Raw genomic sequence first — 21,785 nt, 5'->3', positions numbered from 1 at the left:
GTAAATAAGTAGATATCTGTTTTCCATGACTTTACCAAAACTTTGTGGGGTTTTCTGTTTTTCCCAAACTTTTCCAGGCAAATTTTAAAAAATTCCTTGACTTTTCGAGGTTTTCCATGACGTACGAACCCTGTATTTACCTCTTTTTATTTTTTTAAATAATTTTTTTAGTCATCAAGAATGTAAATCTCCATTACAAAAAAATGAACTGTTCAAATTCCAAAAGTGCAGGTGTTTTAAAATAAGACTCACATCGTCACATTTTGGTAGGGGAAGTACGGATTTGCAAAAAGATATCAAAGTGTTTACAAAGATTCACAGATTCTGTTGCCTTTTGATTAACCCCGTATTTACTACTTAGGTCTTAAGGTGTCTACTTGATGACATCATAAAAATTGGGCCTTTAATTGGTGCGTTCTCAGTTATTTGCCTAGTTCAGACTGCGTGATTTTAGCCCCGATTTTGGCTCGCCGACAAGTTTTGAGAAATCGCCGACAAATGCCTGAAATCACAGGCAAATCGCTGCTCGTGCACGTGAGTAACAATCACACACTTTCAAAGACGCGATCTGAGAGAATCGCCGATGTGTCGCTGATGCCTGCGAGATATTTGGCGTGCTAAATATCTGGAGCTGTCGGCGATTCAAATCATGCTGTGTGAATTGAGTTTTGACTGAAAATAACATCAGCGATCGCCTACAACCAATGAGAGAGCAGCATTCACTTGTGTGTGCGTGTGTGTATATACCAGCTCCAGGCCAGCGGGAGGCTGGGGGAGAAGTTAAAAGCGCTCTTTTTCGGTTTATTTGGACCCACGAAATGGAGGAAAAACTAGTGGAGGTTTGACAGGACTCAGGAGCAACCGTGTCTGTTTGACGTTTTATACAGAAAGAAATGAGTTTATTTTCAACGTTGAGGAGAAATGGCTAATTCCCTTTAAACCCAGGTGAGCAAATATGTACATGTTCTACCCCATTAAAGGCTTCTTTCTCATTATGTAGTTAATAACAAAAGATATACGACGTGTTTTTGGCTATGAGACGTAGTTTGGACGAAGTTGTCGGCGATTCTTCCTATAGTAAAGTCATGCAATGTGAAAGTCCCTGTCGCCGATCCATCTTGCAGTGTAATCAAAGCAGCGACAAAACACCAGCCCAGATAGTCAAGCAGTTTGAAAACATCTGTGACACGACTACTTTGAAAATCATGCAGTCTGAACTCGGCATTATTTGCCTAGGCTTGAGATCAGAACAGAAAATTAATTTATATTGAAGAAGTTCAATATAAATGGCTTAGCAACCATAGCTACGCACAGATCTGTCAAGCTTTCGAGCGAGGGAAACAAGCTAAAGTGTTGTGCGTATGGATTGTGCAAATCTAATACCTAGTATTCTAAAAGTTTGGACGGGGTGGTGGAATTTTTTCCCTATCCAAAACTTAAAACCCAAGAGGTGAAATCCCAGCGTGGATCAAGCTCTGTGAGGGGCGCTAAAGGAGCCGAGATAATTTGGTTTTGTTTTCGATATTCCTGACACATTCAGTACTGGACGGCAATAACTCACACACCTCTTACCTTAAACAGATCTAAACTGTTTTTCCTACAAAAATACAAAGCAGGTTCTGTTTCCCAGCTGTTTTTTTTCCTTTTTCGCTCGATATTATGAGCACTGCTCCGTTTAAGCCCTCGCTATAGTAGTCATGCTAATAGCGATCATATGTCCATTTGTTTAAAACTACGAATATTTGAAAATACATATCAACAGAACAAAACCGAGATCACAATCTGAGCACTGCGATCAATACACTTCACCCGCAGCTGTTTTTCAGTCATTTATAACCCTCATGTCCATGTCAGAACTACAATTCACCAATGTTTTCGTCGGTCTTTTGGAGATTTAGTCATTAGTGATGACTTTATAGCGGGTTAGTGTCTGCTTTTATATTTGGTGTCTGATTAATATTTGCTGGTAGGGAAAATCAGCTTGTTCACTTCTGCTATTTATACTTTGATTTGCATTTCAGTTTATTTATTTCTTCCACTGAACTGCAAATTAGAATAGAAACTGGATGAAGAGCACACAAACATACTGACAGATGTAGGTGCTGTACATTGTTATAGTCAATGATGCTAATATTCGGCCCAAATCCATCAGTTTCCTCTTCCTGGCTGCTCTTTACTTGAATGAATTATGTAGAAGCACTGTTCATGTGCGTTTCCTCGTCAGTTAGTAACGCTATATTTCATTGCACAGCAATTAATCTTCAGACTTTTTTGGCTAAAAAAAGAGAAATCACGGTTCAATTAGTTATTAGATTATTTTTAAAGGGCACCTCTCCTGCTTTGCATGAACTGAGCTGTTGAATGGTCAGCGTATGAGGCAGCTAGGCTAACCTAGCTTTAATTTTGATCAAATTATTTTCTAATCGGTTGCCTATTAAGTCGTGAATATACCCCTGTAATACTGCAGTCCTTTTTTGTCTGGCTTTCCCGGATATCTCACCTATTTGCCAAAAATGTCTAATTATATCCCCGGGAATGTCCAATGTTAGCACATACACAATGTAATAGACGTGCCGCAGGCACGAAAGCTTGACAGGCGTAGCAACAGTAACAGTAAAGAAGGCGGAGCTTAGCAAAGGGTCAATTGGTTTAGGAATAAACTTTATATATATATATATATATATATATATATATGGGCAATTCCGTGCAAATGTCAACCTTGCCATGAAAAAAAAATTACGTTTTTACCAAAATACGGAAACCATTTCTGGGTTTTTTGTGTAAGCAAGTATTTTACAGTACTTTAAAAATACTCAAAAATGCATCTGTTAATGTTTTCAAACTTATCTATTTGTTTTACCAAAGTCACACAAATGATAATTTCACATGCGTCACATCCATAACAGAGAGATGTCACATCCATAACGAAACTTTTTCCTCAGAAATGTGAAAATATTAAATAAAATAAAACCAATCATTTTTGTTTTATAGAGAGCCGACTCGAATCCTTTTGATTAGCATTATTTCTTTTGGGTTGTGCAGTTTAATTCACATAATTTCTACAAAGTGTGTTGTATACTGTAAACTCGCAGACTTTTTTTGTCACATCCATAACGCTTGCTTATTTTCCTCATTTAAAGTACAAAACACGTTTACAGATTGATATTTTTCTGCTCCCATAACTCTGTGGCTAGTTGCTCTAGAAAATATAATCAAATTTTTAAATATAATGTTAACATATACTTTCTGTCAATTTATGTGTTGAGTTTTTACTGCAAATGTCACATCCATAACGCTGGAATTGCTCAAATATATATATATGGGCTCTCCCTGACTGGTTCTTGGTCCCACTTGTGCCACCCCAATAAGACAATACTTGAATTCCCCTTGCCACCTGCAGAAGGTGTGAACTTGGGACTCTGGATCTTCCAGCAGCATTTTAACAGTGAAATGCAGCAGAACACAACTGGACACTTACAATGGGTGGTAAACGGACAGACATTAGGGTTGGCAGCAGTTACCAACTTGTCCGTTTTATCCATACGCATGAAATACAATCGTACCATTGAGAAGATGAACAGTGTTCATGCTAGCAGAAAAGCCACTTTCAAGAGCTTGACATAAAAATATATGTCTATTTTTTTTACGTGGCAAGTATGTGTACAATTATATGTGTTTGATGGGTTTCAGTTGCTGATGTAATCAGCAGCAGGTACAGGGTTATGGGGATTGTAGTCAACAGAGTGAAGTCTATAATCAGATAAGAGGGCCTATGCTGGCAACTCAAGGGGATTTGCAGGGAACGGCTGACAGCATGTGTGAATGAACAAATCACTTCCTTAAATGGCTCATTGTTCACAATGTTCATAATGAACAAATCGTTCAATAATGATCCATTACTAGCAGGTATCATGCTTTCCTTCAGAGTGAGGGCACTCTGAAAAGCTCGCTTTTAAACCTCTTACCACACTTGGCTGCTGAAAGAATGAATTTGCAAATGTCTTTTCATATTTGACAAGTCAAACTCTTCTCACTCCGATGCATGAACCCTCATGTGGGAAGAAAGGGTCTTTTTAACTCTGAAACTCACTCCGCACTGCTGGCAGGTGAAAAGTTTTTCTCCGGTGTGAACTTTCATGTGATTCTTAAGCTTCATATTTACTCTGAAACTCTTTCCACACTGCTGGCAGCTGAAGGGTTTTTCTCCAGTGTGAGTTCTCATGTGGAGCTTGAGGGTCCCTATTTGACTGAAACTCTTTCCACAGGGTTTACACGTAAAAGGCTTTTCTCCGGTGTGAACTCTCATGTGGATGTTGAGGTTTAAAGAGTGAGAAAAAACCTTTCCGCACTGTTGGCAAGTGAAAGGCTTCTCTCCAGTGTGAATCCTCATGTGGACCTTAAGGATCCCTTGTTGAATGAAGCTCTTTCCACACTCTGGGCAGGTGAAAGGCTTCTCCCCGGTGTGAACTCTTATGTGGCTTTTGAGATTATCATTTCGAGCAAAGGTCGTTCCGCACTCTTGGCACGTAAACGGTTTCTCTCCAGTGTGAACTTTCATGTGGAGTTTGAGGTTATCCTTTCGAGCGAAAGTCTTTGGACACTGTTCGCAGCTGAACGGTTTCTCTCCGGTGTGAACTTTCATGTGGAGTTTGAGGTTATCCTTTTGAGCGAAAGTCTTTGGACACTCTTGGCAGCTGAAAGGTTTTTCCACAGTGTGAACTTTCATGTGATGCTCAAACGCTCTCCAGTTTTTGCATCGCCTTCCACACAGCTGGCATGTAAAACAGCCATCTGTAAAGTGCGTTAGCATGTGCTCTTTAAATTTTTTTTTAGATTGGAAAACTTTTTCACACTCAAAACATTTGTTTGCTCTTTGTGAGAAAGTCTTTTCTGTTTGCGGGCATCTCAAAGATCTCTCTCCAGCTATGGAATGATTACTGTGGGGATCTTCAATCTTCAATTTATTCAGATCCTGATTCTCCTTTTTTGGTAACAACAGATCTAAAGCAAAAAGACAGTGTTAAAGATTAAATTATTGGCCAATAGCAACAAATATTTAGAGCAGGGGTCACCAAACTTGTTCCTGGAGGGCCGGTGGACTGCAGGTTTTAGCTCCAACCCTAATCAAACACACCTGAACAAGGTAATCAAGGTCTTACTCGGTGCACTTGAAACATCCAGGCAGGTGTGTTGAGGCAAGTTGGAGCTAAACCCTGCAGGGACACCGGCCATCCAGGACCGAAATTGGTGACCCCTGATTTAGAGCATCAAAACCAGCAACCCGGCAGTAAGGTGACCCATGTACGTGCAACTCTACCTAGACTAGGAATTCTCAATCTTGGTCCTGGAGGTCCTGTGTCCTGCAGATTTTAACTCCAACCCCAATCAGACACACCTGGGCTAGCTAATCAAGCTCTTCCGAGGTCATAGGTCTCAAACTCAATTCCAAGAACTTAGAGAATGGACTTATGTTCTTGTAAAGACCAGTCTTGCCAAGTTACCTCAGAAGAATGAACTCGGGAGACCACGAGAAAGGATGGTCACGTGACCGTCACACAGCATTCGTACAGCGATTTATTATTTTTTTCCTTTTTCAATATATATAGCAAGCACAAACCCTTACAAATATACTTTGCACAATACAAACAAAACAGAATTTAATACAAATTTCAGCAAATGAACACCCTTATTGTGTGTATGCCTCTATTAAGATTTTAATGTTAACGTTAACTTTCACCGTCTGATTTAGGGAAACTCCTTTTATTCCTGAACTTTAATAATAAATTTATATAAAATGCTGCGCTTCCCACCTCCTTTAACCCGTCGTAATAACTTCTGGAAGTTCTCGAGCGAGTTCTAAGCTGAAGTCTGCATCGGTGTGTCCTTGATATCAAGAACGCATCCGGGAACTTTCACGCCGTTCTTGAGTTTTGGAACTGAACTAGCTGTCGATGATGACGTAACACAAGAACACAAGATCACCGAAGAACGCATATTGAGAAACAGCCTCAGTTCCTGGAGAGCCCCTGCTCCGCAGTTTTGCTCCAACCCTGATCAAACACAGCTGATCCAGCTAATCAAGGTGTTCAAGAGTACAAGTGACTATTAAGCAAGTCTGAGTCCGAGATGGTCGGAGCTTAACTATGCAGGGCTGTAACCTTCCATGGAATTGAGTTTGAAACCACTGTACTAGGCTTTCTAGAAACATCCTTGCAGGTGTGTTGAGGCAAGTTGGAGCTAAAATCTGCAGGACACCAACCCTCCAGGACCGAGTTTGAGAATCCCTGACCAAGACAGTTCAGCGTTTTTTGGGTACTTGTGGCACTTTTACTGTATATTTACTTGGGAATTTTACCTGTCCAAGTAGGTGTTTTGTCATCCCCACTGTCTTGCGAGCACAATCTTAATCTGACAACTTGCCCTCTTTTAAAACTGGTCCATCCGATTTAAAGTCTGCTGATAATAATGCAGACTTTATCGAATCACTCACTAGCTAAGTCAAAATGAATCATTGTTTTGGTGCTTCACTGTGCAGACTAGGATGATCTGGTATTGGTTTAGAAACAATACATATCTGGCTATGATGTACTGAGGGTTTTCTGGCATCCTCTGTCTTGGTGATTAGCATGAGTATCATACTTTATCAAGGGAGGCAAGATGTGCGTGCAAGCAGCATACTATGGGCAGGGAGGCAGGATGTACATGACCACAGTTTGGTGAGGGTCGAATGCATTTAATTAAGACTAAATTAATTGAGTTTATCCAGAATTACGCGGCTAGAATTTAAAGGTGTGGGACGCTGCTCTTGCTTATATCGGAATTTGGTGTGGTGTGTCAGCACTCTCGGTTGAGAGTAACCCCCTTAAAACTAGTGAAATGTGCTGCATAAAGCCCCTTAACTGACATTTCCCTAAGTATATTGTAAGGTTAGGAAAACTGTACCTTACGATGATGCTTCCCCATTACATCCATATCTTTTGTGCAAATAAACTAACAGCAACTACACTAATTCTTTTCTTTCCTCTACATTTCCACCTCAGGATGCCCATTTCGAAGTCTTTCGATAGAGTCTGGCTGCATATTCGCACTTGCACTTTCAGGCTTGCACTCTCAGGCAAGCACACTTCCTCTGCAATCAACCCCTGCGACGGCTTGCAGAAAAAGTCCTTCAGTAATTTAACTTGAGGGTGTCCCTGAGGGGGGAAAATCCCTGAGGTAAGGGATTTCATCAGGATAATTGCAACAAACTTCTTATATGTCACCCTTACCCAAGTGCCTTTTTTCTAAGCATTTCAGTTTCAGGAAACATACGGTGACGGGCACAGCAGGTGCTATAGTTACTTAACCAGATTGTAACGAACTACGAATGCTTACCTCGCTTTCTTTCCGTGAAGTGAGTCAAGACGTTCCCTTATAGAGTTGTCCTCGACATTATGTTTGGAGGACCTATATAACTGGGCTGGGATCATGTCGAGACTTGAAGCTGCACTGAAACTGCGATTTCATATGGATGCACTCCTGCGCAGACGTGCTAACTTAACACATATATATTAGTTTATTTATTAAATAGTTTTATTAAATTATTTATCTACAGTCCTGTGAGTCTTTTATCTAAAACACTTTTTATTTGGGTGACAATGCTTGCATTTTGAGTGCCATTTGTTCAAGGGAGAGGCCTTGCCTAATGGTATACAACTGAAGTACTTAGAATTATTTGACAACGTCGTCACTGGCAACGCAAATTAACTGAATACTTACTTTCGATTTTTTTGTGTCAATTGCAAGTGACGTGATAGGCGAGTGCAGGCGTTGATTGTAAATGACGTCACTTGCATGGGAAGCGTAAGTGCCTGAGAGTCCAAGCCTGAAAGTTCAAGTGCAACTCTGCAGCCAGACCCTTCTCAGGTCTTTAAATTGTGGAGTGACACTTGATCAGACCCAAGACCTGTGATGGGATGATGCCAACACTGATGACTTAAAGAGATGATGCCAACCATCTGAGAGCTTCACTTTTTTTGGAGTGACACTATATAGTGTATAACTACAGGTCAACCATGTTTATACACTGCCCAACTGGGCAGAATGCGTCATCAGAGACACCTCGAATAGTTCAAAGACATAGTTCTCAAACTTTTTAGCCTGCGACCCCCAAAATAACAATGCCAATTATTCGCGACCCCCAAAATCCTCTCAAGTGGTTAAAAATATATATACCTTGCACCCAACTGTGCACACATAACAATAGGCCCAAGTCTATAGACTGATTTCACGCGGCCGCCATTTTCAAACGCGAAATCGAGGCTGCGGTGGGAAAAACCCGGAAGTATCATTGGGAGTTACATAGAAATGCTGTGTAACTGGCTATATAGCTTATCAGCGAAGAGAAAGTGACCCAAATTTATAATTTCACCGCCTTCCGGGTGACCCGGAGGTCCATTCTGAATGAATGGTGAATATAATAAGGGATATCTGAGCTCATTTTCAGCTAAGTTAAGGGAAATGGCACTAGTTAGCTAACGTTTTCTTTCCCAAACACACGTTTTAGATGCCATTTATCAAACTTGAGTTAATAAACTGATTCTTTCACTATATTAGACTCGTCACGATACTGAATTAAAAGAAAAAACACCAATTTCCCGCTAACATTTAAGCTACTGTTGATGGCTTTCTTGAAACAGCGCTGATTTGCCATTGTGGTCACGTGTTCAACAGAAATGATTGTGATTGGCCGAGAAGGTCATCAGTTCACCCTCCGCTGTTTACCGAGCACAAACACAACACAGACAGAGGAGCGATCTGCTTGATGACTCGACTAATCTTCAAGGCTGCTTCGCGCTTCAGTCTCCGTGTATCTGTGTTTGCACTGGGTGAAGAGCGGTAAACTGAGTGCAAACCAAACAGATACACGGAGAAAGAAGCGCGAAGCAGCTGTGAAGATCAGTCGACTCATCCGTGCTTAGCAGCGCTTCATTGTTAGCAGGAAATAGACGGTTTTAAAACTTCAGTACTGGGACAACACTATTACAGACAAAACGAGGGTGTGCTGCAGAGGACTGCAGTTTTGTATCGCTCTCCGGGTTACATAGGCTTACGGAGGAAAGCGACCTCACAGTGTTTAACTGCTGCCATGAACTGAAGCCCAGGAGGACACTTAAGCGCATCACTGAGATTGTGATGTTGTTTGATGCCTAATCTGCTTTTAATTGTTTAAATTAAACTTACTGAATGATATTAAAGTGATGTTTACACCATTTCTGCATTTTGAAATCTCGGCAACAGCTGGAGGTTTGTACTACACGGCATGTTACCGCAATGTTTACAGTGCTGGTCCTATACTTCCGGGTTTCTTCCCACCGCAGCCTCGCTTTGGTTCTTTAAAATGGCGGCCGCGTGAAATAAGCGTATTCATCGCTTATTTTTGGAGAACGCCACTCGGAGACCATCCTCCATGTTCAGTTGTGGTCTGTATTTATTTTTAATGTATGCGAGTGCCGTAAAGATGTCAGAAAGTTTAACCTGGTGCTATAAAATTAATGTCTGACACTATTGTGTCTTACATATAACTTCGAGTAACGGAGGCCAGCTAGTAGGTGCTGTCCAGGTAAACCTCACTCCTCTGACCTCTAATGGTGTTCTAGCGACAAACGCTAGAGGCCATGGTCTTTAGCCTCCTTGTTAGAGCAACTGACTCTCATGCTGAAGGTTGCCGGTTCGATTCCAGCTCGGAGCGTGTTGGGTGGTGTAGGACCGGCAGGGTTACATTGGTGCCGTGACCCGGATGGGAGTGAGGTTTAGGGGGGTGAATGTAACGGAGGCCAGCTAGTGTGTGCTGTGCAGGTAAACCTCACTCCTCTGACCTCTAAAGGTGCTCTAGCGACAAACGCTAGAGGCCATGGTCTCTAGCCTCCTTGTTAGAGCAACCGACTCCCATGCAGAAGGTCGCCGGTTCGATCCCAGCTCGGAGCGGGTGCGGCGGGATTACAGTCGCAAGAACAAAACATTTTGAAAAGCTGATGGCTTTTTAGTTGCATGTTGTTTTCTTAATGTTATCATTAACATGTTAATAATGTTACTAATAACTACTGTTTTGTTTTCCAGTAGATATGGATTAATTACGGTAATTCTTTTTATAGTTAAAAAAAAATGTTGATTTTTTGGAAATCGACAAGCCCGAGGGGTCCAGAACCCCACTTTGAGAACCACTGATATAGATGAACTAAACTGTCCCTAGTTGATGAGTGTGTGTATGAATGTAAGAGCGCACGGGTGTTTCCCAGTAATGGGTTGCAGCTGGAAGGGCATCAGCTGTGTAAAACATATGCTGGAAATAATTGGAGGTTTATTCTGCTGTGTCGAGCTCTGAAATAGAGACTGAAGGCTGACTTATACTTCTGCATCAAGCGCACGCATACTCTACGGACGCATAGCTCTCGCCATCGCAATGATGCGGAGAGCAAGCTCTGTGATTGGTCGGCTTGGTAGCGCTGACGAGAGAGCCGTGCAAGCCCGATGAAGCGATTGTTTACAAGTGTGGCGTCCCGTGAAGGAGCTCCGGATGGAAAGTTTTGTTTTGTGTTTACCTCATAGTTAAAGTTGTTGCACGTCCGCCGGTTCCTGCCTCAAAATGAGCGCGTTTGAGCCACTTGTACATTAAGAAAGCGTTTAGAAAAAAAACAAAACAGCAGCGAAGAAACTCGACACAGAGGAACATTTACACCTCACTGCCAACTAGCATTTCGGAAGTGTTAATGCAGACCAACAGAGACAGCGCGCAGAAGTATAAATGCACAGCTACGAGCGTATCATGCGTCGTGGGTCAAGCTGATCACTTGACGCAGAAGCATAAACCAGGCTTAAGCCGAAGGAAAATGAATTAATTTATTTTGGTGTCAGATATAAAATTAATATTTGATTGTTTTTATAATTTTCTTTAATGAGATGTTACGTTATTATCTCCAACACTAACCCGAAAAGTGATCAAATTAGTTGAGAATGAAAGCAAACCTGTTTGTTCCTGCGGATCTTCTTGTTTGACTCTGAATGTTTCTTCTATCTCCACGTCTTCACTCTCCTCTTTAATAAACGCCATCTTTTCTCTGTGGGTTTAAGTAACACAAATTAAATGCCAAGTTTTCATTTATAAAAATGTTCCATGTCAGGGCTCAACAATAAGGACAGCCCGGTGGCCCAGGGCCAGCGTGAGAGACACTTGGGACAGTAGACCGGATCATTACTGGCCAGATTGGGACAGTGCTGCCTTGTCACTAACATTTCATTTGTCTGTGACTATTTGTCAATTGCGTGCATTTTAAGTTTGTGCTTATATATTGCTATATATTGCTCTCGGCGCAATAGCCTAGTGGTTAGCGCGCCGACATATGGTGCAGTAGCACGTCAGGGCGTCGCGAGTTCGAATCCCGGCTCGTCGACATTTCCCTACCCCCTCTCTCTCTCTCCCACTTCGCTTCCTGTCTCAATACTGTCCTATCTAATAAAGGCAAAAAGGCCAAAAATAAATCTTAAAAAAAAAAAAAACATATTGCTTTCCGATTCGTCTTATCTCATTGATCTGACCATGCTATTTTTTTTTGTAACCTGGTAACAACCAGTACAGTGTAGAAACAGCAACATGGCGGCAACATCAAATTAAAAGGCTAAACGAAAATGTCTGTCTCTAACGTGTTGGAAGTAGACATTTACGTGGAAACAATGCGATAAAATAAAAATGATGTTATGCATAGTCTGGCGTCAGTTTGACAAGTCAGCCACCTTTTGTTAAATAATTTCAAACTGCAATAAAATGCCTCCACATTTTCCATACTGCTCTTTTTGTTTGCATAACACTTATATTTACAATTGTTTTTTAAGTATTGAAATTCTAGATTTACAGACTTTATTTTTGACACATTATTTAAAATATGTGGTTAAAAAGTAGCTATTAACTTCCCTTTTTTTGGTGGGGCCAGTGAAAATTTTGGCAGGGCAAGTAAAAATCTAAACCACTTGCCCGATCGGACCAGTAGAAAAAATCCTTAGCGTTTAAACCCTGCATGTAAAAAAAATAAATAAATTAATATTTAATGATAAATTATTTAGACTTTAAGATCGATCGCTGAAGAGATCTATTTGGAGAAGCAGAAAAAAATAACTTGTGTTGCTCCACTAAAGCCCAGTTTTTTTTAACCCCTACCCCTTGGCCCTTAAAACAGAGTGTAAAATCTCCTTCCCCTTGCGCCCCTGAAAATGTGACGGCACTAAAACATAGCACACGTTATCGTATAACATCATGAGCTCTTACTTCACATGAGATTGATGATGGCGACTGCTGTAGTTATTCCAGTTGTTGTTGTTTTTTGAAGTATTTATCTTCAGGAAATCACTGAAGGCATCGAACGAACCACTCCCCACGGCTAAAAGGACCAGAATTTGTCCAAATATTTTATGTAATTTAATAGATTACATAATTTATATATTTATATTGAATACATATTGTAATAAAGTGTCATTTTAAATAACTCTGGCGACTAATTCGATCCTCATGGAGCCTCAAAGCCACAATACTGTGACGCGAGTCACGTGACATAATCCACTGATGGGTAACATTTGAATCTTTGATGCGACATCCATACTGAGTAACGCTGTGGGTCGAAAAGAGCAAGAAGGCAGGCAGCGGCGTCATTATCGCAAAATATTGAACATATGTACAAAAAGACTGCCAAGGGTAAGGCTAAAGTTACTTACTTCCTAACAGATGAAAATCTGCCCTCATCCATGAAGTTCTAGGCTAACTAGCCACATTAGCCGGGACGTCCTGTTAATTTATTGACTTGTCCAGTACATGACCTCCCTTTACCTATTTTTGCAATTATTATTATTTTTTTCATATCTGTCGGCCGAAGGCTTTAATAGCATGCGGAGTTCTCAGCCGTCAGATGTCACTTAACAGCAAACGGCGCTAATCCCGTAACGTCTGTGTTTTTGAGGCTGTTTGGCCACTTTATTCGTTTAATTCGGAACGGATATAAATCTGATCGCTCACACCACTCCAGAAGGTGATCTGGGATGCATTCAGGTCTAATCATTTTTTAGACAAAATTAATATAAACAAAAAAAATGTTGACCTGGAGAAAACCTGAACTGCGCCTGAAACACCTGTAGGTGCGCTTTTACAGCCAAAACTCTATTAAAGGGTCACGAAACACCAAAACACATTTTTTGAGCTGTTGACAGTCGTATATGTGTCCCACACTGCTAAAAACACTATTAGGACACCTATATTTCACTAAAAAGTGTAAATTGGTTGTTTTTGCGTTATTTCAAGCAAATTCGTACTTCCGGTTTGAAACGAATTTTTGAAGCTGCGTCACGGTCATGAGATAATAGCGTGTATTCCAGTGTGCAGACTGGACGTCTGTGCCAGAGTGTGTCTTATTACGTCTTACAGTGTGCTGCATTAATGCATGAGTAAGGCTTGGTTCAAACCAATCAGCGCGCTCTATTGTGCAACTTCATTAATATTCATTACTGTCACAGTGCTTAGACGACAGAGACGCCACGTTGTGTTGGCAAAACAAGCGTGAAGTGTTGCTTTAATAGTTTGCTGCCATTAAGTTTTGTTTTCATTTTCTCTCTGTGAGAGTGCAGCTGGCGTCACATGTGGATTAACAGTGTACGCGACGCTCGACAACAATAATTTACGTGTCTAAGGAGGAACATTGTTTACCTGAGAGCTGTTCTCATCTCCAAACGCTGAGATCCAGATTCGCTTGTAGTATTCTCTTCATAAAGACGCGGCTCTAGTTGCTGGTGATTGTCCTGTCTCTACAGATTTGGTAAGTGAGCGACCAGTGCTCTTTGTTTATTCAGTTTGTTCGTATCGAACTATCTATTGCACAGAGTGTAAACACGTTAGCACCACAACCAAACTTTAACCTTGTGTAGGGTTTTTTACCGCATTTAGTGACTGGAATAACACACGCGGCTTTCTGACGCTACCTGTCGTGTGCATCTAAGTTTCTGGGAAATGCGGAGGGTTTTTTTTCTCTCATTCGCCGTTCGGTATCAAACATTGCATGAAAAATACACGCTTAGAGCAGCTCCTCGAATCAAATATCTCGTTTGTCGCGAGGGGCATGAATGAATTCCCCGAATGAAAGAGCCAAACTGCAGTTAAAGTCCACCATTTAATAATTTGGCAAATAATTCGACTACAGATGTCCATGTAGGTTAAACACCATCACTTTCTCCTGTCTGTGTATTTTGACTCTGAAACTTGCGCGTGCCCAAATAGACACTCCCACACCCTCCCACTTTTCTTCCTCCTACACTCCCCCCTAAACAGAGCTGGACACGCCCACTTTTCGGACTTTTTCCAAAGTAGAGGTGTGAAAACACCCTGCTGAAACGAGGGGGTTTCATGGCCCTTTAAAAACATGTTTACTATAAGCATAAAACGTGTTCTCACTCTTTAGACCTGAAGCCAGGTGGGGTTCAGAAGACCCACCCCTCACTAAAGGTCCAGAATTTGTCCATACATGAGCTCATTTATCCTATTTTGACTGGTATGCCGTCATAAATATTGAAATTAACCAATTAAAAAAGGCTTTAAGACCAAACGGAATCCTCTGTCGGCTGTTGCTTCGACTACAATCTGATGTCAGAGAAGTCTTATTTCACTACTGTATTGTTTTTCAACAGAGAAAACATTTTACAGGTAACCTTTATTCTAAATCTCGGACATCATTCATTCATTCATTTTCTTGCCGGCTTAGTCCCTTTATTAATCCGGAGTCGCCACAGCGGAATGAACCGCCAACTTATCCAGCAAGTTTTTACGCAGCGGATGCCCTTCCAGCCGCAACCCATCTCTGGGAAACATCCACACACACATTCACACACTACCGACAATTTAGCCTACTCAATTCACCTGTACCGCATGTCTTTGGACTGTGGGGGAAACCGGAGCACCTGGAGGAAACCCACGCGAAGGCAGGGAGAACATGCAAACTCCACACAGAAACGCCAACTGAGCCGAGGTTCGAACCAGCGACCTTCTTGCTGTGAGGCGACAGCACTACCTACTGAATTAAAAATGAGCAATGAAAAGGTGTGAAGCACCAGAAGCGGACCATATTAAATTCATTTGAATATATTTTGGCTATTTGTTGATATCCAGGAATTTTCAAATGTACTTTTTTTTTTTTACCAAAGAGGCCAGAAACATTCTGAACAAATAATTATTATTGTTTTATTATTATTATTATGTTTTAACTCTTATTTTTATATTGAAATGGCCAAACTGTGACTGAGGACAGTTGAATGTGCTGGCCAGTTTGTTTTTTGTCTAATAAATGACAGTAGGCTAGTTTTTTTACTTTAAAACTTTAATAGATTGCTATTTTTCCTAATGATTTATGATGTAATACATTTGTATTTTAAAAATGAGTCTTGTTTTAATAATTTTTTATTGCAAATTTGTAGGAAATACTTTATGTACATCAAAAAGTGTGGTTATGATGACATTTGACTAGCTAATGCACCAAAAAAAGTCACTAAAATGCAGTATTTAAATCTCATAGTTAAATAGAAAATGAGGCGTATAACAAAAAGGTCCAGTGTTTGAGAAAAAAAAAAGAACCACCCCTTTCACCAGGCTGACTACGGGCCTGTATTCATCTATATAAACACAAGAAAATAACATTAATATTATAGCAGACACTGTAAAAAGCTCATTCCCAGCCACTAGACGCTTCTAAAAAGAGTATTTGAGTGTCATCGAGTGACAGACGTGAAAGTTTGTTGTGGGACCGCTATACAGGAGTTATTATATGGATTATAATTGTTGTTGTTTTTTTTAGAGCACAGCGGTAAAACACAAACGCCGTTATGATTGTATTGAAACATTCTTGTTTGTTGTAAAAATTCGTAATAATGGTAAATAATTTGTGCATCTCACTTTTAACAAACAACAGCATTTGTCGCTTTAACACGCACATTTTTACAGTAAAGACTACCAAGTGTCATTTTATGTTATATTTTTAAATATGTGTGCCTATTTTTGACTTTATTAACACTTTTAAGCATTTATTTCTCTTATTTATATTAATTTTAACCACTAAAAATCATCTTTAAATAAAATTCTAATGATTTAAAGATTTGATAAAAACAAAATATTGAGTGTTTTTTTTTAAGGGGGCAGAGCTGTTTGCTCTCCATGTTTCAGTTGAGATTACGTCAAACAACAAATAAAAATAAGATCCTGATGGTATGATAACCTTGGATAAAAATATCACGGTATTGTGATCACTGCTCTGAAATATAATCTTTTTTAAAAGTCTGAGTAAATAAACAAAACTTTTTCCCCTTTGAAAACATTGTGTTTTATTTTGAGAAACATTTATACTATTTTGGAGTAGTAAACACTAGAAACTAAATAATGAAAATTAATCACTTCTGTCTTCTTTTGTTTCAAAAACACAGACTTCTTTACAGTTTAAAACGGCATCTTTGGATATTTTTTTTTCTGCTGAAGATACTGTTGTCCTGAAGAAACAAACAAAAAATGTAAATAAAAAAATATCGTACACATATCTTAGGAATGCTAGTATGGAAAATGTTGGCGGTTTTAAAACAAAACCTTGGCTTTTCCAAAACACGGTGTACCTTGAAAACGGTTATCGTCCCATGCCTAATGTGCATTAAAATTCCATTTAATTAATTATGCGGATAAAAATCATCTATATAAAATCATTCTAAAATAATAAATTATCCACAAAAAGAGTTATTCAGTCTATCTAGTGGAGTATATTTCATATCGCTGAAAAACAAAATATCGCAATGTCAATTAGTATTGAGCGACTGATTCAATCTTGTATGAACAGATCATGTCTATATTCAAAATGGTACTTATTTCTTACATTCACTAATGTATTCCCTAAAGTGCAGTATTCATATCTTATAATTTAATAAAAAAATAGGCGATTAACAGCAAAAATGTCCACTTTTTGAGAAAAAAGAACCACTTTTAACTAGTCTGACTCCGGGCCTGATGTGACAAAATCAAAACAAATCTCTTAAACCTTGAATTTTCAAGTCATATTGTAACTGTTTTACTGTAGTTATCTAGCTAAAAGTTTCGCCAAGTCAGCTGTAAATCATCAATTTTGCATCTCTTGTAAAACAAACAAGGTTTGAATTCATATAAACAACGGGAATGTTTAAAAACACAAACCTTTTCCTCGGTCGATCGGTAACGACAACAGCAAGAGCACGACGCAGCCTGATGACGTTTGCACGTGAAAAGTTCGGTAAACAGCGAATTAGCGCCACCTGCTGCTCACTCGAGCACAATCTTTCATTTGAAGAGCACCTTCTGCCTCTCGACGGTGAGTCTACATTTAATAAATCATTTAAAGTTTATTATATTTCTTAATATTAATTAAAATAATACATTAATTTAACCCTCATCTATCCTCTTGTTCTTTCCACCACCCACTCAGTCAAGATATTCAGCCAAAAGTTAACATTTCTGGCTTCATTTGACATGTTCAGATGCAAAAGCTAAAGTGCCATCTCAAATTTTGTTCTAAAATGAGCATTTCCCCCCTGTGGAGATCATGTTTGTGAAACAACCTATTCGTTTCCTATAAATTGTAAATAACTGAACACGCAGGTCCAGTAAAAAACTTTTACCCCCAAAACTGGTCAGATATAAAAAAAAATACATAATTCCTAATGAAGTAAAATAATCTAATTTTAAAATATTACAAAGAGATCAAGTTTAAGGAAGGTTTTTCACCCTTGTGTTGTTTCTGTAAAATGGAGCCGGAAACACTTCTATTCGCAGTTACACAAAACAGTTTTGGTCCCAAGTTTCCTTAGTACTTTTTGAAGTGGACTATAAACTTATCAATATCACTGATAAAATGCCTTTTATTTATGGATTAATACGTTTCATTTACAGATTGCAACTCTGGATTATTAAAAATGGACAAAATAACAACAAAACAACATTTTTTTTTTCTGGAAAGCACCACATCCATGAAACAAAACATATGCTGACTAACTATTTTTCATTGATCTAAACATTTTAAATGATTCCCTTACTTCTACATAGTAATACCAAAGCTCTTGAGACATCCCAACAGCTGAAAGACATACTTAATGTACATGATTAATTCCCTTGTATACTGTATACAGTTGAAACCAAAAGAAGCTTACATATACTCTTAAAAAAAAAAGGAAAATACCCATTAAAAAAAACTGTCTGATGGTAAATCATACTAAACGTTTACTATTTTAGGTCTGTTAGGATTACCTAAATCATTTACATTTGCTTAATGCCAGAATAATGAGAGAATGTTATTTTTGAGAATTTGTTATTAATTTCTAGACAGTCGAAAGTTTACACGCATTTCCTTGTTTTGCTTTTTTTAGTTATGCTTTTAAACTGTATAACTTTGGTCAAACGTTTTGGGTATCCTTCCACAAGCGTCTCACAATAGTTTGAAGGGATTTTGGCCCATTCCTCCAGACAGAATTGGTGTATCGGAGTCAGATTTGTTGGCTGTCTTGCTCGCACAAGCTTTTTCAACTCTGCCCACAAATGTTCTATAGGATTGAGAACAGGGCTTTGTGATTGCCACTCTAAAACATTCAACTCTGTTGTCCTTAAAGCACATTTGAGCTAATTTGGCAGCATGCTTAGGGTCATGGTCTGTTTGGAAGACCAATTTTTAGCCAAGTTTTAATTTCCTGGCTGATGTCTCGAGATGTTGCTTCAGTATTTCTACATAATGTTGTTTCTTCATGATGCCATCTATGCTGTGAAGTGGACCAGTCCCTCCTGCAGCAAAACAGCCCCACAACATGATGCTGCCGCCCCCATACTTCACAGTTGGGATGGTGTTTCTAGTAGAGATGCGCGGTTGGCGGTTATAGCCGCGGACTCCGCGGATCGGGCGGAAGACGTTACGAAAAAATAATATTTTAATTAAATTCGGGCGGGTGGCGGGCGGTTGTACTGTTTTTATAGGCATAGCTGGCGCACCAACAAAAAAGCCTAGGACTGACTTCACAGAATGGGAGGAGGAATCGGATACACTAATTCTGGATGAAGTACAGAAGTCTTCATCTACAAACTTCCGTATAGACGGATCAGCAGAGGAAAATCTACTTCCTTTTGGGAGAAATAAGGCCAGTCATTCTCACGACTACAGCACCTTTCCAAGAGAATTCTATGCATTCCAGCAACAAGTGCTGCGAGCGAGCGCTCCTTCAGTGCAGCAGGGCGCATTATAGGGGCTATGCAGGCGCTCCCGTCTGAATCCTGACACTGTAGATGCTATTTTATTCCTGCATTGTGCCAAGAAAAAATCAAACTAGACCTAAAGTCAGGCATATTAAACCAATTAGCCTATGTTATTTAGGCTACACATATGTTCAATATAAACTTTTGAGTTCGGTCAGCTGATAATTTTACGTTCATATTGGTTTAGCCTATTCTATTCTAGACATGTTGGCCTCGCTTTTACGTTCCGAGGCTTAGGTTATTTTGCCAGAATTTCTTTGTCGCAACTTTAATGGCGTAGTATTTCGTTATGCTTCAAGTTTGAGGGGAATGGGGATAATCCTCCATGGGTTATTGGGGCACTTGTCATACATGCACTTTAGCCTGGTCAGACTTTATGTTCGCTCAAAGAGGGATGGCATATCTGTTTTTCTAATTTAATTTCTAATTGTGGGGGTGACTGAGCCTACAAGGTTTAGGCACGATATGACGTTTTTATTAAAACTTTTTTCAACTGTTTGCCAAAGCATGCGACTATAGCCTATGCCTACATTAAGATATTTATGTTAATATTTTTTTACTGCCTGTTGTTTCTTTTGGCATATAAAATAGGTATTGTCTGATAGAGATATCAATAAAGGTTCATCTGTGTCGCAGAACTGGTGTTGTTTCCGATTTCTACAAGCTCAATAACATCCACAGCAAAAAAAAAAAAATAAATAAATAAAAAAATAGTCGAAAAACTGTGCCCATTAATTAGATGTGGAAGGCAAGCAGGTACGTTTTTGGTGTTGCTATGGACAACTACAAATGTAAACATTATTAGGCTATAATGTAAATGACTTATTATTCTATCTATAAAAAATAAAGTGAAATAGGCATTTAGTAGTAGGCTAAATAGCAGCATGTTGAAATTATGTGTCAATGCGTTTTCTATTAGACTACAATAAAAAAAAGTTGTATAGTAGTGCGTTTAATTTAGGCTATTTATTTACTTTTGTCCCTGTGCGCCGATTGGAGACGGAGTTCACTGCTGATATTCTGAGAGCTCGGGTGCTTCTCATTTCTTATTTGTGCATCCTCGTTTCCTTTCCTTGCTTTCTTTCCCGTGTTTCCACCCCACCGGGATAACGGTACGAGGGAAGGACGCAAGGAAAAGACTCAAGGACCGAGGAATCAAATCAACTGAAAAGACACGTCCTCGTATCTTTAGCGTCACTTCAAAGCGTCTTCAATTAATGACTTGCACGTTTGGATTAACTGCATGTCTACATTAAAGTCATTCTCTATTCTATAATGATCAATAAAGAAATATTCATTTAATAATAAAAAGGAATAAGCCATTCAAATAAAGAGCCCAATCAGCAGATGGCGGGCGGGTGCGGTTTTAAAAATTGGTCAAAAATGTTAGTGCAGATGGATGGCGGACGGATGATGAATTTTGTCATGCGGTTGCGGATGAAATAATAGCCCATCCGCGCATCTCTAGTTCCTAGGCTTGTAAACTTTCCCCTTTGTCCTCCAAATGTAACACTGGTCATTATGGCCAAACAGTTCCATCTTAGTTCCAATCTGAGCACAGGACATGTCTCCAAAAAAAATAGCATTTTTCCCAGTGTAATTTAGCAAACTGTAATCTGGCTATTGTTGTTGATTCTGGCTTGTTGATTTGTTGTCATGTTGTCACACAAGGAAGCAGTGTGTTTGAGCTTTTCCTTAAATACTATTCTACAGTTGTGCCTCTAATTAACTTAAATGTAGCCAATCAGAAACTTCCAAAACATTGACACCCTCATCTGAGCCTTTTTCTGAGGCAGAATAATATTATTGTATGTAAACTTGACTTTCAAGAAAAGTTATAACAATTTCTAAAAAAAAAAAAAAAAAAAAAATTCGCTCTTATTATTCTGCTATTAAGCATGACAGAAACAAATGTGATAACACTAATGCGATCGATGTACCGGCCCATTGTGGTAAGGAAGGAGCTGAGCTGAAAGGCAAAGCTTTCTATCTATCAGTAAATCTACGTTCCTACTTTCACCTTTGGTCATAAGCTTTGGGTCATGACCGAAAGGATAAAATCTCGGATACAAGCGGCAGAAATTAGTTTCCTTCGAAGGGTGGCAGGGCGCACTCTTATAGGCCGGGTTGAGCAGCTCTGTCACCCGGGAGCAGCTCAGGGTAGAGTCTCTGCTCCTCCACATCGAGAGAAGTCAGCTGAGGTGGCTTGGGCATCTGTTTTAGATGCCTCTTGGACGCCTACCTATGGAGGTGTTCCAGGTATGTCCTACCGGGAGGAGGTTTCGGGGAAGACCCAGGACACACTGGAGGGACTATGTCTCTCGGCTTACCTGGGAACACCTCAGGATCTCCCCGGAGGAGCTGGAGGAAGTGTATAGAAAGTGGGAAGTTTGGGGTTCTCTTCTAAGACTGCTGCCCCCACGACTCGACCCCGGAAAATCGGCAGAAAATGAATAAATGAAAAGATTTTATGTAC

The 21,785-nt window shown here is 39.7% G+C and overlaps 1 protein-coding gene across 2 annotated transcripts; it reads right to left on the bottom strand.

Annotated features, from left to right (window-relative positions):
• Nucleotides 1-3,023: 3,023 nt before the first annotated feature.
• si:cabz01071912.2 lies at nucleotides 3,024-17,259 on the bottom strand. 2 transcript variants are annotated; one of them, XM_003198542.7, is made up of 3 exons: nucleotides 17,231-17,259; nucleotides 11,005-11,096; nucleotides 3,024-5,001 (listed from the first exon to the last, which is right to left on the bottom strand). In XM_003198542.7, exons 2-3 carry the CDS (start codon nucleotides 11,087-11,089, stop codon nucleotides 4,031-4,033), a joined length of 1,056 nt encoding a protein of 351 aa, XP_003198590.2. In that variant the 5' UTR covers nucleotides 11,090-11,096; nucleotides 17,231-17,259; the 3' UTR covers nucleotides 3,024-4,030. The 2 variants fall into 2 exon arrangements, with proteins under 2 accessions (XP_003198590.2, XP_073804900.1); XM_073948799.1 differs by lacking the exon at nucleotides 11,005-11,096.
• Nucleotides 17,260-21,785: the final 4,526 nt, after the last annotated feature.

This window comes from Danio rerio, chromosome 4, assembly GCF_049306965.1.
Source record: "Danio rerio strain Tuebingen ecotype United States chromosome 4, GRCz12tu, whole genome shotgun sequence".
NCBI classification, from domain to species: domain Eukaryota; kingdom Metazoa; phylum Chordata; class Actinopteri; order Cypriniformes; family Danionidae; genus Danio; species Danio rerio.
Note: the sequence above shows the minus strand (reverse complement) of the source record. Positions and strands in the feature narration are given on the sequence as shown.